Source organism: Zeus faber, assembly GCF_960531495.2.
Source record: "Zeus faber genome assembly, chromosome: 14".
Classification (NCBI taxonomy): domain Eukaryota; kingdom Metazoa; phylum Chordata; class Actinopteri; order Zeiformes; family Zeidae; genus Zeus; species Zeus faber.
In genome coordinates, this window is record NC_137200.1 from 27,172,129 (window position 1) to 27,184,698 (window position 12,570).

A 12,570-nucleotide genomic window follows, 5' to 3' on the forward strand; every position below is an offset into this window, starting at 1 on the left:
TATAATTATTATTATTATAATTATTATTATTATTATTATTATTATTATTATTATTATTATATTATTGTTATTATAATAATTATTATAATAATAATAATAATTATTATTATTATAATAATAATAATAATAATAATTATTATTATTATTATTATTGTTATTATTATTATTATTATAATTATTATTATTGTTATTATAATAATTATTATTGTTGTTATTATTATTATTGTTGTTATTGTTATTATTATTGTTGTTATTATTATTATTATTATTATTATTATTGTTGTTGTTGTTGTTATTGTTATTATTATTATTATTATTATTATTATTGTTGTTGTTGTTATTATTATTATTATTATTGTTGTTGTTGTTATTATTATTATTATTATCATCATTATTATTATTATTATTATTATTATTATTATTATTATTATTATTATTGTTATTGTTATTGTTCAGGTTCGCGAGAAACCTCACGGTTCAAGTTTCGTCCAAATCCACCGCCGCGCGGAGAGGGAATCAGCGGGAAAAAAAACCCCTGACTCACTTCGACCGGAAGCAGCCCGACGCGCCTCACCGACACGGCGACGCTCGAGAACGTCCGGTTTGGGCAGTGGAGTGAGACGGGGTTTAGGGTGAGACGCTCCGTGACATCATCATCCAATTCCCTTATCGATGTGCAGGTTGTGGCTCCGGACGTCCATTCCCACCATCAGAGTCACTCGCTCTGTCGCGGTTAGGGGTGACAAACTACGCACGTGTGTGTGTGTGTGTGCTGTGTGTGTGTTCTATTGATATTTTATCTCTTAGGTCTTCATGTAGAAGATGATACTCCGTTCGGATCGAACCCCGTGTTGGGCGTGGCGTTGTGTTCCTCCTCACTTTGCGGTATTCGAGGAAGTCGTGAGGTACACAATGCAGGAGTCCGTGTTGAGTTTGGAGGTTGGGAAAAACGGCACCCTGAAAATTGTCAATAATCGCGACGACGACGTCCACCGTTTTTTTTTCCGAACACGAAGAAAAACACGGATCCACAGAAAGTCGCCGCCACGTCGAGCCTATCCCAACGGTGCGAGTCCATGATGCGCCAAGATGACGTCACGAGGTCGTCGTTGCCGCGTACGGCATCGAACGGTCAAGCTTCCGTAACTACGTCAGTATTGCCCCACACAAGACCAAACGGCCACTGACAACACAAGACATTTCGTCAACAGCTCCCTACAGCTAAACGTAGCAGGCTTCAAATGAAAAGGGAATAGGCGTTAAATAGTGACGAGTAATAATAAGTCAAATTCCAAATTAATCTCAATGTACAATAAATGTTGTCTGTATTACATTGCAGGCAATTCATGTATTTAATTGTGTTCTTGAATTGTAGGTTGTTAGCACAAGAGGCGAAATGAAGTACACATTGAAATAAACTTGTATTTATTATGTTTGTGAAATAACATGTATTTATTGTGTTTGTTGAATAAAATAATGACAATGTTTATGTTTATTCTTGTTCCGGATGCAAAATAGTCGTCTTTATCCTGTGTGGGTGTGACATCATCTGTGACCACCCCGACAAATTTGGGTCAGAATCAGGCAGAATTGACTACGGAAAAGCTGCAAAATGTAATACGTAACTGTCAGGACTATTATTATTATTATTATTATTATTATTATTATTATAGTTAATAACATAGCTATTACATTTTATAATAATAACAATATTATCGTTAAAATCATCTGTATTATCACTATTATTATCATCATCTGTATTACTACTACTGTTATTGTTATTATTATTATTATTATTATTATTATTATTATTATTATATTATATCATCATCAGTATTATTATCACTGTTATTATTATGGTTATCATAATGGATATTACTACTACCGTTATTGTTATTGTTATTATTATTATTATTATTATTATTATTATTATTATTATTATTATTATTATTATTATATTATATCATCATCAGTATTATAATCAGAATATTATTATGGTTATCATAATGGGTATTACTACTACTGTTTTTTTTATTATTACAACCACATTCATGCAAGGCAACAAAGGCAAAGAGCGTCCCTGTTTAACTTTTCAGGCGGCTAGAACCAGATTTACCGAGCAAATGTTGAATTTTGACCTTTATTGATTTTGTTTATAATATCCCTCAACGGTTGGTGGGAAACGTAACGGACTGAGTGGAGAATTCCCTGGAGGGCGAGCGCTCAGGTTCCGCCGCTGATCAGCAATCTAACGTTCGGCTAAAGCAGGTCGTCTTTCCTTCAGACTCCCCCGTGGCTCCCACAGGGACGGTGACGTCTGGAGGGTTGTTCATTACAGTTTGCAGTGAAAGGTTCCGAAAAAACAAACCTTGGAAGAAAGCGCACGTCTGCCCGTGTTCAGAGAAGACGGAATGGAGTGCTCTCTTTAGAATGTTTTGACCTATTAGTCACATAATATTATATGACTCCTCTTTTCCTGCTTATCGCTCACAGTTTTAAGATTTTATATTGTCTCTTAAATTGGGGTTTGAAAAAAAATCCATCAGTCAATATTGTGAGAAACCTCTCGTATAAATACATATTACAGAAAGGCATATTTTTGTCAAAGTTACTTTGTTTTGCCATATTTTCCACTGACTCAAGCAATGGCGCTCCCGCCTTTTCAAATGGAATTAACAATTACCAAAAACACTGTAAAAGACTGACAGCGGTACAGCCCTTTAAGCTTTTTAATTTGAGATCACACTTCATCCAAATTCCATATTCGGTGCTTGCTACTTCTGTTTATGACTCAAATTTTTTAAAAATGACTTGCTTTTTGGTTGAATTGTTATTGATATTTCGAAAATATGAATCCAAAGAAAAATGAAAAACGATATTTTTTGGGATTGCACAATCAAAAAGAAAGGGCGAGGCTTATGTATGGGGTCAGGGAGATAAACCTCTTGAAATCTTGAATCTTGAGTGCGTGTGTGTGTGTGTGTGTGCGCGTGTGTGTGTCTGTGTGTGTGCGTGCGCGTGTGTGCGCGTTTGATCGCCGCATGAAGGTGTGGTTCTACCTGAGTCGTCCGTCCTGCGCGGCGGCTCCTCCGGGGATGATTTTGGTGATGAAGATGCTGGGGTCGTCGCCCACGTGGGGGTTGTCCGTCCCTCCTGCTATGCTGAAGCCCAGGCCCGAGTTCCCCTTCAATGAGACACACAAACGCGCGCGCACACACACACACACACACACACACACACACACACACACACACACACACACACACACACACACACACACACACACACACACACACACACACACTTATCTACCCGATGATCCGGATATTGTGTTTTGGAAAAGGCGACGGGCGGCGACATAAATCAACGTTGGAGGGTCCGAGTGTGACGGTGCGACGGGAAAAACTCACCCGCTCCAGCGTGATCTCTTCATATTCAATTTCCCCTTCGGTCCCGTTTACCTGTGGAAAGGAGACGTCGACATCCTATAAAGCCGCACATGTGTCCATGCACATTTCCAAATAGGAGTCTGATGGTAAATTCTAACACTTATGAGGGTCCACAGTGGCGCCGCCATCATATTCGCCGTGACCGGCCCATCGTCTTTTGCGTTTTCCCGCCTGACACGTTGGGGCAGCTCGGCCCACGGAGGTTTGGCAAAATATTCAACTAAATCACACTTTTAACCTGGACTCACGTTCTCAGTCGCGGTGTAAAACAGTCAGTCAATTTTGGATTTCCCGGAAGGACCACGAGAGCTAATCCAGGTCTCAGGGGAGGCTTAAATTGAATCTCCGGATGAATGGGCGTGGCCTCCGGGTGGACATTGACGAAAAGGATGATCTGGACTGAGACCAGCACCAGGACCAGACAGAAGGAGCTGACTAGTCCTTCATCACCTCAGCCACTCCCAAGTCTCCAGCTAATTCATCTTGAAATCAGCAACGTCCCAGAAAGACATTTTTGAATTGTGGATGAATTCAAGTAGGATTATTTTAGTCCTGATTCAGATGAAACTCGTGCCTTATAGGTTTGTTATTCCAGAGAGACCGTGAAAGCACATTGGTTGTTTACGCTCACACCGTGGAGAAATGACGGAAAAGGAGCCGGTCTTGTACCTGTCTTGTACCTGGTAATTAGTTAATGCTATTCCCACCGCGGTGTTCGTCTCCGGGCTACGTGGCGGCTACACCGCCACAGCTCGGTGAATCCCCGAGGAGGGGAGACTTGGGAAACTTAAAAAAAACAACTGCATTGTTTTGACCTAGAAAACTCTTTTTAGCGCAATGGAACCTGGCGAAGAATTTACGGATCCCGGCCATTTTGCGATGACATTTTATAATTTAAATTGAATTTATATAATGTGTGTCTTCACGTTATTTATATACATACATTTATATAAATTATTATATAAAATTAATATTAACATATTATTATTATTTATGTAATTGTATATAAATTATTGTATAGAATTATTATGTTCATTCATATTATTATTTATATAATTTTATATTTATTTATATACTATACATATAATATGCATATACAAGATCATTAATTCACATTTTCGCTATGCAGACTGTACAGTATATAATTAAACGTCTTTATTTCAAACGCAGATTTTAATACTTATGTGCTTTCAGTTTCAAAGAGAACGAATATTTAATGATTTACATTGAAATAGTGAACAGCGTAGTTAGCTAAATGCATTATCATGCGGCTAGAGTATATTATTATTAATATCATATCATTAGCTATATAATTATTCATCCTTCGAAAAAAAACCCCCAGAAAATGAGCCCAGTATTTAGGGTTAGAATAATGGATGTCTCAACATCCTTGTATAATAAAGAGAGAAATCCTTACATAGGGGGAGCCGTCGAGGGTGTCGGTGTTCACCACCACCGGCGGAGAATTCCCCTGCGGAGGAAGAAGAGGCAACAAACGTTATTAAACGACGGAAAACCTGCGGCTCAAGACCCCGAGATCCTCCGGGGATCCTCGGAGCGCCCCCCAAAACCTTCCCCTCCGTCCCTCCTGCGCTCGGAGCCGAACGGTCACCAGGGCCTCCCCGGGCTCCATGAGACCAGATAAGATGGGACCTCATCAAGCTCAGAAATTCTGGGGCGGCGGCGAAAGAGCCAGAAAGAGCTCAAATAAAGACATTTCAAAAGGAGACGAGAAACAACACCGTCCACCTACGTACACGGTTGACCAGGGGGCCCAACGCCGGCAAGCAGCAGGTAAGTCTACGACGAGTACAAGGTCAAAATCCACGGTCAGCGCCCGGTTCCCGGGCGGGATGCCCCCCCCAAAAAACGTTGCATTCCAAGCACCTGACAGTGGACCAGGTGTAGTCTTGCATGGTGATACTGTACTGTACTGTAAGCCTAATATATAGTACAGTATATATAGTATCTTACTAGTTGTAGTATAGTCATATTAAAGGTGATTAGTGACGTCAGTGGCTCATGGGAGGTACAGATATATCTTATAGATGTCTTATAAAATCTCTCTATATGGTTATGTACGCGGTGAATGTCGTTGAAATAAACCTTGTCGCTAGACAAACGAAAGGAAGAAAAAAAAAAAAAAAAACAACAAACCCCAAGCGTCTCAGTCGGGGTGTGGGGGGGGCGCTGCCAGCCGCCGGGACGGCCCCGGTGCATGGAGCTCCACCGCAGGGACGGGAGCGGCGTTCTCCCAAAATACACCTTCCCTCATCCGGTGCTTCTGTGAGCACCCAACACACCCGCAACCTCCCGCGGGTGTTGGGACTGGCTTGAGCCGCGGCGGGAAAATGCCCCGGGCCGTGGCGGCGTCTCCTGGCTCCCGCCCTCCCCGCACCTCCCTGTTTGTTCGGTGTGGTTGTTTGTTGGGTGTGGTTGTTTGTTGGGTGTGGTTGTTTGTTGGGTGTGGTTGTTTGTTGGGTGTGGTTGTTTGTTCGGTGTGGTTGTTTGTTCGGTGTGGTTGTTTGTTCGGTGTGTTTGTTTGTTCGGTGTGGTTGTTTGTTCGGTGTCTTTGTTTGTTCGGTGTGGTTGTTTGTTCGGTGTGTTTGTTTGTTCGGTGTGGTTGTTTGTTCGGTGTGGTTGTTTGTTCGGTGTGTTTGTTTGTTCGGTGTGTTTGTTTGTTCGGTGTGGTTGTTTGTTCGGTGTGGTTGTTTGTTCGGTGTGTTTGTTTGTTCGGTGTGGTTGTTTGTTCGGTGTGTTTGTTTGTTCGGTGTGGTTGTTTGTTCGGTGTGGTTGTTTGTTCGGTGTGGTTGTTTGCTCGGTGTGGTTGCTTCCCAGCGGCCCCCCAGCGGCGTGGGGGGACACGCCGCGCGCCCAAAGTGCTTGCGACGGCGCAAATGGCGGAAGCGGCGCGGAGCCGGGCGCCCGACCTTCACAGGCTCTGACCCCGAGCCCGGCCTGTGGGAAAAACCGCCGCCTCGGCACAAAAGCCACGCCAGAAAAAAGAGGAAAGAATAACTGCTTTGTTTTTTTTCCGGCATCTAGTACTTAATTAATGGTAACTGGGACAGAAGGCGAAGGGGGGGAAAAAAAAAATCGGATCATGCACAATTTTTTCTTTTTGTTTCAAAATTTTAATTGAATCGTTCTATTTCACGTATTTCGTTGTCATTTTTTATTTTTATTTTTTCACTTCTCTTCAAAGTACCTGGAGCAGCGGCGCATCCGTCCACCCAGAGCAGAGCTGGATTCCAAGTCTCATCCTACTACAATTACAATGAGGATCCCTCTGGTCTGTCACAATGTGGCCGCCCGTCACGTTTCCTTCTCGCCCGACACAAGCTCCTTTCAACTCCTCGAGTTTTAACTCTACTGAAGCTCACCGCGAAACAAAAGTCCCCTTTGCGTCCGCTGGCTCGTGGATGTGGCGGGGTGATATGAGCGGCAGGCCTGGGGGGGGGGGGACGTCCCTCAGTCTTCCGGGACGTTCCCAAACGTTTGGCGGCTCCATTCCCGTGGAGATCACGGTGCCCGCAGGCGGAGCGCTGCCCGTCGGCTGCGTCCAACGGGCCCTGATGCCTTATCCGCAGACGGAAATAACGGGTGTAGCCGGCAGAAATGTGTTCCCCCGGCGGAGGCTCTGAAAGAGCCGCTCTCTTTCTCTGCATTTGTTTGGAAATAAAAACAATAAAAAAAAAAAAGGATTGCGACGCTTCAGCGTTTCGCCGTTGTCCACCTGCATGTTCCAGCATCGCCCATTCAGCTCCAACCGAGGTCTATTTGCAGCCGTCACCAGGCTTCCTGATGAATGCTGTGTTTACGTCGGGATGGCTGCCGCCAACATGCACGCGAGGGGTCTAGAAATGAGCATCAATTAGAGTTTTTCGAGCCGTGGTACTTTACCGTGCGTCAAAACGTGGCGCGGCTTTGATCATTTACCTCAAGAAACATGTAAAACACGTCCTCAGAAGAAGAAGGAAGAAGCAGAAGTATCGGTCTGAAGGGAGGTCGGACTGAATCCATTCTCCGGTTTCAAAGGGAGAGCAGTGCGACATGTGCTCCATATTAACAGTACAAGTACTGTAACACACACAGGTACTCCTGACTCAACAACCGTGTTCCGTTACTACAACCAGGTCGATAAGCGAGGAGCCATGTTATTTCACGGTAAGAGGGCGTAGCTGGTATAAATAGTATACAGTATATAGTGTATATAGTGTATAGAGTATATATCGTGTATATAGTGTAGATAGTATATATATTAAATATAGTGTATATAGTATATATAGTGTATATAGTATATATAGTGTAGTGTAGATAGTATATATATTATATATAGTGTATATAGTATATATAGTTAATATAGTAGTGTATATAGTGTATATAGTATATATAGTATATATAGTGTATATAGTGTAGATAATATATATATTATATATAGTGTATATAGTAGTGTATATAGTGTATATAGTATATATAGTGTATATAGTGTAGATAGTATATTTAGTTGTATACTGTAGTATATATAGTGTATATAGTATATACAGTATATATGGTGTATATAGTATATACAGTGTATATAGTATATATAGTATATACAGTGTATAAAGTGTATATAGTATCTATAGTGTATATAGTATATACAGTATATTTAGTGTATATAGTGTATATAGTATACATAGTATATACAGTATATTTAGTGCATATTGTATCTATAGTGTATATAGTCTATACATTATATACAGTATATATGGTGTATATAGTATCATTATATTCACCTTCATGCCCGCAGCCGCCCGCATGCCCGCAGCCGCCCGCAGCCGCCCGCAGCCACCCGCAGCCGCCCGCAGCCACCCGCAGCCGCCTGCGGCCTGCCACAGCCTGCCGCAGCCTGCCGCAGCCTGCCGCAGCCTGCCGCAGCCTGCCGCAGCCTGCCGCGACCTCGTTACCAATGGCCACACCGGTTCCTGTGTGCGAGCTGCGTGCATTTACAGCTTCAGCTGCCGCCTCACAACCAGCCGGTCCTCCAGCGCGGAGCCGGGTGGAAAACGTCCTGTGCGCCGGGACCTACGTGATGTGGAGGTGAAGCCCCGTTGCCTTCGCGTCGCCGAAGCTTTCGCGACCTCGGACGGAGCCGAGCCCTTCTCCACCTGCACGCGGCTGCGGGGCCGCGAGCCGCCCGGGCCCCCCGCCGCCCCGACGCCGCAGACTCACTGTAGCCCCCACAACTCCGGCGGGGAGTTGTCTTTCTCAGTGACCTCCCTCGACGACGGCATTGTTGGACGTTCACCCGGGATGGGCATTTTCTTTAATTTTTTATTTTTTAGCGCTCGTCAACCACAACAAGGATTTCAGTCGATTGAGTGGACGAGCGGTGACATCATCAACCCCCCGACATAGATCGTAAACCGCAAGTGAGAACAGCTACCAGTACGTAAATGATGCAACTACAACAGGTGCTACTCAAAATGATTGTTTTATTTTTCCAAATAAGCCGCGGGCTACAGCGACCAGACAGAATCAAGTCTTGCCAGGGGTGACAAAACAAAAAATGGCCAAAATTGCAAACGACTCCGTCTGGCAGCAGTAGGACCTCGGTAAGACAGCCTCACCCCGCGCAGCCAGCGCTCTACTGTTTTCTCAAACTGGGTAAAATAACGCCACACGTCGACCAATCATGCCCACGCCCAATATAAACCGTATATATATCACAAATTAAATCTTCGATCTGGAACAGTAACTTCAACGACCGACTTTGTCGAACGCTCGTCTCCACACGCATGCGCAGCATTGTCAGCTGCCCATGATGTCGTCAGTATACAGCGGCATCAGCTCTGGGGAGCCAACATGGCCGCACGGGGGAGTAACAAGTGCAGTGGGAGTTCACGGCGACGGGTTTCGAGCCGAGCGTTTCAGGGTGACTGTCGAGCTGATGAGCAGCTGGAGGAAAACCCCGGAGGATGCACTGTGACGTGAGCATCGGTGACGTGAGCGAAATCAAATATCTGTCCGTCGCATTGATCTCTGCGAGACCCACTAAGACGCAGCAGCGGAGCCGCCCCCGAGGGACAGCCACTGTCGTTTAATGCGCAAAATGCATTTGTGTGCAAGAGTCAAATAAGGCGTCGGTGTCGAGCTGTGAATAATGGAAGAGGCTGTTTTTCACTTGCGCGGCTCGGCCACGGGAAGAGGGTTTTTCCTCGCTCTAATTCACGTGAGTGCACACCTAATAATATACCTAAAATTAAAAATAACATCTCTAATATGATTCCGTTTGTTGCGTCTCGGTGTGTGAGTGAGAATGTGTGAGACTCGGTCTTTTAAAAAAGTGTCAAGGTTGTCCACGCACACATTGGTGAGTGCAGTTTCCCGGACGCCCAAATCAAAAATAAAGCCCAAGTCGGGCTTTTCTCCGTTCCCAGTCAGGACGCCAACGGGGGCCGAACTAAGACGCACGGGAGGGGGACCAAACGGACGGGAGGGGGACCAGACGGACGGGACCAGACGGACAGGAGGAGGACCAGAGGGACAGGAGGAGGACCAGACCGACGGGAGGAGGACCAGACGGACAGGAGGGGGACCAGACAGACGGGAGGGGGACCAGACGGAAGGGAGGGGGACCAGATGGAAGGGAGGGGGACCAGACGGACGGGAGGGGGATCAGACGGACGGGAGGGGGACCAGACGGACGGGAGGAGGACCACAGGAGGAGGACCAGATGGACAGGAGGGGGACCAGACGGACGGGAGGAGGACCACAGGAGGAGGACCAGACGGACGGGAGGGCGACCGGACCACTCTGTCTCGCTGTCTCGGCCGATGCCGGCTCAACAAGACCCTTCCCGAGGGACGGCCGTTCAGATCCGATGGGCAGATCAGCGGCGTGGGGCCAAACCACTCGAGGGCCCGAGGGGCCTCAGCGGACCAAACGGCAAACCGCTTCCCCCCCCCCCCCCCCGTTTCCCTCTGGTCAAGACGGACCCCCCTCCCCGAGGGGAGGCTGTCCCACGACACGTCTGGGAGGAGATCCACCGGGAGTTGTGTTAAGCTTTGCGTTAAGGTCAAATCAAGCGACGTAACATTATTTCTGCAGATGTTTGTGTGGAAAAGGATCTGACTCTCATTGCTGTACCATGTCAATCGGCGAAATTTGCGATGACATCATTTAGATGTAATAACTTTCATGTTGCTTGACGATGATTTTATGCCATTTTTGAGGAGTGTTTAGATTAGGTTTTAATAGTTAGTAATTAGAAATCGTCTTAGTAGTTAGTTAGTTAGTGTGTTCTATCACTGGGAGAATGGTTTTGAAAGACGACACACGTCTGATTCACGTGTTTCATTTTTTAAACCTCATATGTTGTGTCATATGCATGTGAAACCTCCCCACGAGGGTTTGTTTTCATGGGTCGGAATGCTTCAAGTAAAATGACCTTGACCAGTCAGGGAATGATCAGCCGCCAGTAAGAAAGAAGATGCACAAAAGCTCCGCCTCCTCCACCGTTTTGAGAAGGAGAGACACCCAAACTCCTCCCCCCTCTGTCTGGTGTTTGGGAGGAGCCGTCGAGCGGGTAGCGATGGACGGGACCTCGCTCCAGTTGAAGAGCTTTTCTTTTGGTGTGATTTTTACCCTTTTCATCCATTCTCTTTAAGTCTTTGTCTCTCTACACTAAACAGCCTTTACAGGTGCAATTTGAATTTAACTAGACAACCCTGCTCCAGCCACCCAGCTGAAGAACTGCGTACACCCATTTTCTTTCCGTTGTTTCGTGTCACCAAACCATGCGGTTTTTTTTTTGCCATGTGGCATTTATTCTCTCCTTTTTGTTTTCAACCGATTCCCCAAAAGATAGAAACCGAGCTGATGACGTTAGCGTCGTCAAGATTAGATGTATTCGACGGTCGACCGCAACAAGAGAGAGGCGCACCAGCGCCACCGCCCTCCAGCCCGGGAGCGGTTTGAGAGTGGAATCAGCTCGCCCGGAGCGACCACGCGAGGGCGAAACCGCGGGCCCCTCGGAATCACCGCCTCAGAGCCTTCCCTCTGGACTCTTTCCTCGGCACCGTCCAAACCGCCGACGCCCTCACACCACCCGGCTGAAAACCACTGACGGACCGGACCGGCGGCCGCCACCGCCCGCGGACCCCGCTCCGTCCGAGCAAGCTCTGGGAAGCCCGCTGCGACGCTTCACTACAACTAGACGAGCCGTAAAAAAACAAAAGGCTTCCAGTTGTTCCTCTTGACACTGGTTGATGTCAAATTAAATAAAAAATAAAACAGTTATGGAGAAGTTAACTGTCTCGTTTTACCTCCTTTCTCACTATTGTCTCTGAGTTAAAGTGTCACCATTTTTAAATCCTGTCTTCATTTGCTTATTTTCCTTCTCATTTTCTTTTTGGTTACTATTCTCATTTTTTTTTCCAAGCCTCAGATTCACAGCACGCTGGTCCTTTAGCGGATCCAAGCGTTAAAAAGAAGTCCGCGGGCTGCAGAGCATTCTCACTTCGGGCCCCAGTACTCTGGAACTCCATATCTGCGGAAAATCACCTGCTACTTCTATAGAAATGGTCTCTCTCTCTCTCTCTCCCTCTCTCTCTATCTCGCTCTCTCTCTATCTCGCTCTCTCTCCCTCCCTCTCTCTCCCTCTCTCTCTCCCTCCCTCTCTCTCTCTCTTTCTTCTCTCTCTCCCTCCCTCTCTCTCTCTTCTCTCTCTCCCTCCCCCCCTCTCTCTCTCTCTTTCTTCTCTCTCTCTCCCTCCCTCCCTCTCTCTTCTCTTTCTCTCTTCTCTCTCTCCCTCCCTCTCTCGCTCTCTCGCTCTCTCCCTCCCTCCCTCTCCCTCTCTCTTCTCTCTCCCTCCCTCTCTCTCTCCCTCCCTCTCTCTCTCTCTCTCTTTCTTCTCTCTCTCCCTCCCTCTCTCTCTCTTTCTTCTCTTTCTCCCTCTCTCTCCCTCCCTTTCTCTCTCTCTCCCTCTCCCTCCCTCCCTCTCTTCTCTCTCTCTCCCTCTGCCTCTCTCTCTCTATCTCTCTCACTGAGATTGCAGTTCATATTTTCTCCCCCCCCCCCTCGCCGCCACCCGGGCAACGGAGCAGAAAAAGTGATGGCGGCAGCCAGCGGTGTGGCC

General features: G+C 46.0%; 1 protein-coding gene across 1 annotated transcript in view; it reads right to left on the reverse strand.

The window, feature by feature from the left end:
* Window positions 1–12,570, reverse strand: part of dlg4a (discs, large homolog 4a) — a gene marked incomplete at both ends in the record, with an annotated part of 43,807 nt that overhangs the window by 12,522 nt on the left and 18,715 nt on the right. The window contains 4 exons of the mRNA XM_080013579.1: window positions 2,639–2,658; window positions 3,060–3,184; window positions 3,411–3,461; window positions 4,867–4,920. Coding sequence (XP_079869705.1) covers window positions 2,639–2,658; window positions 3,060–3,184; window positions 3,411–3,461; window positions 4,867–4,920 — 250 coding nt within the window. The remainder of the gene's footprint in view (window positions 1–2,638; window positions 2,659–3,059; window positions 3,185–3,410; window positions 3,462–4,866; window positions 4,921–12,570) is intronic.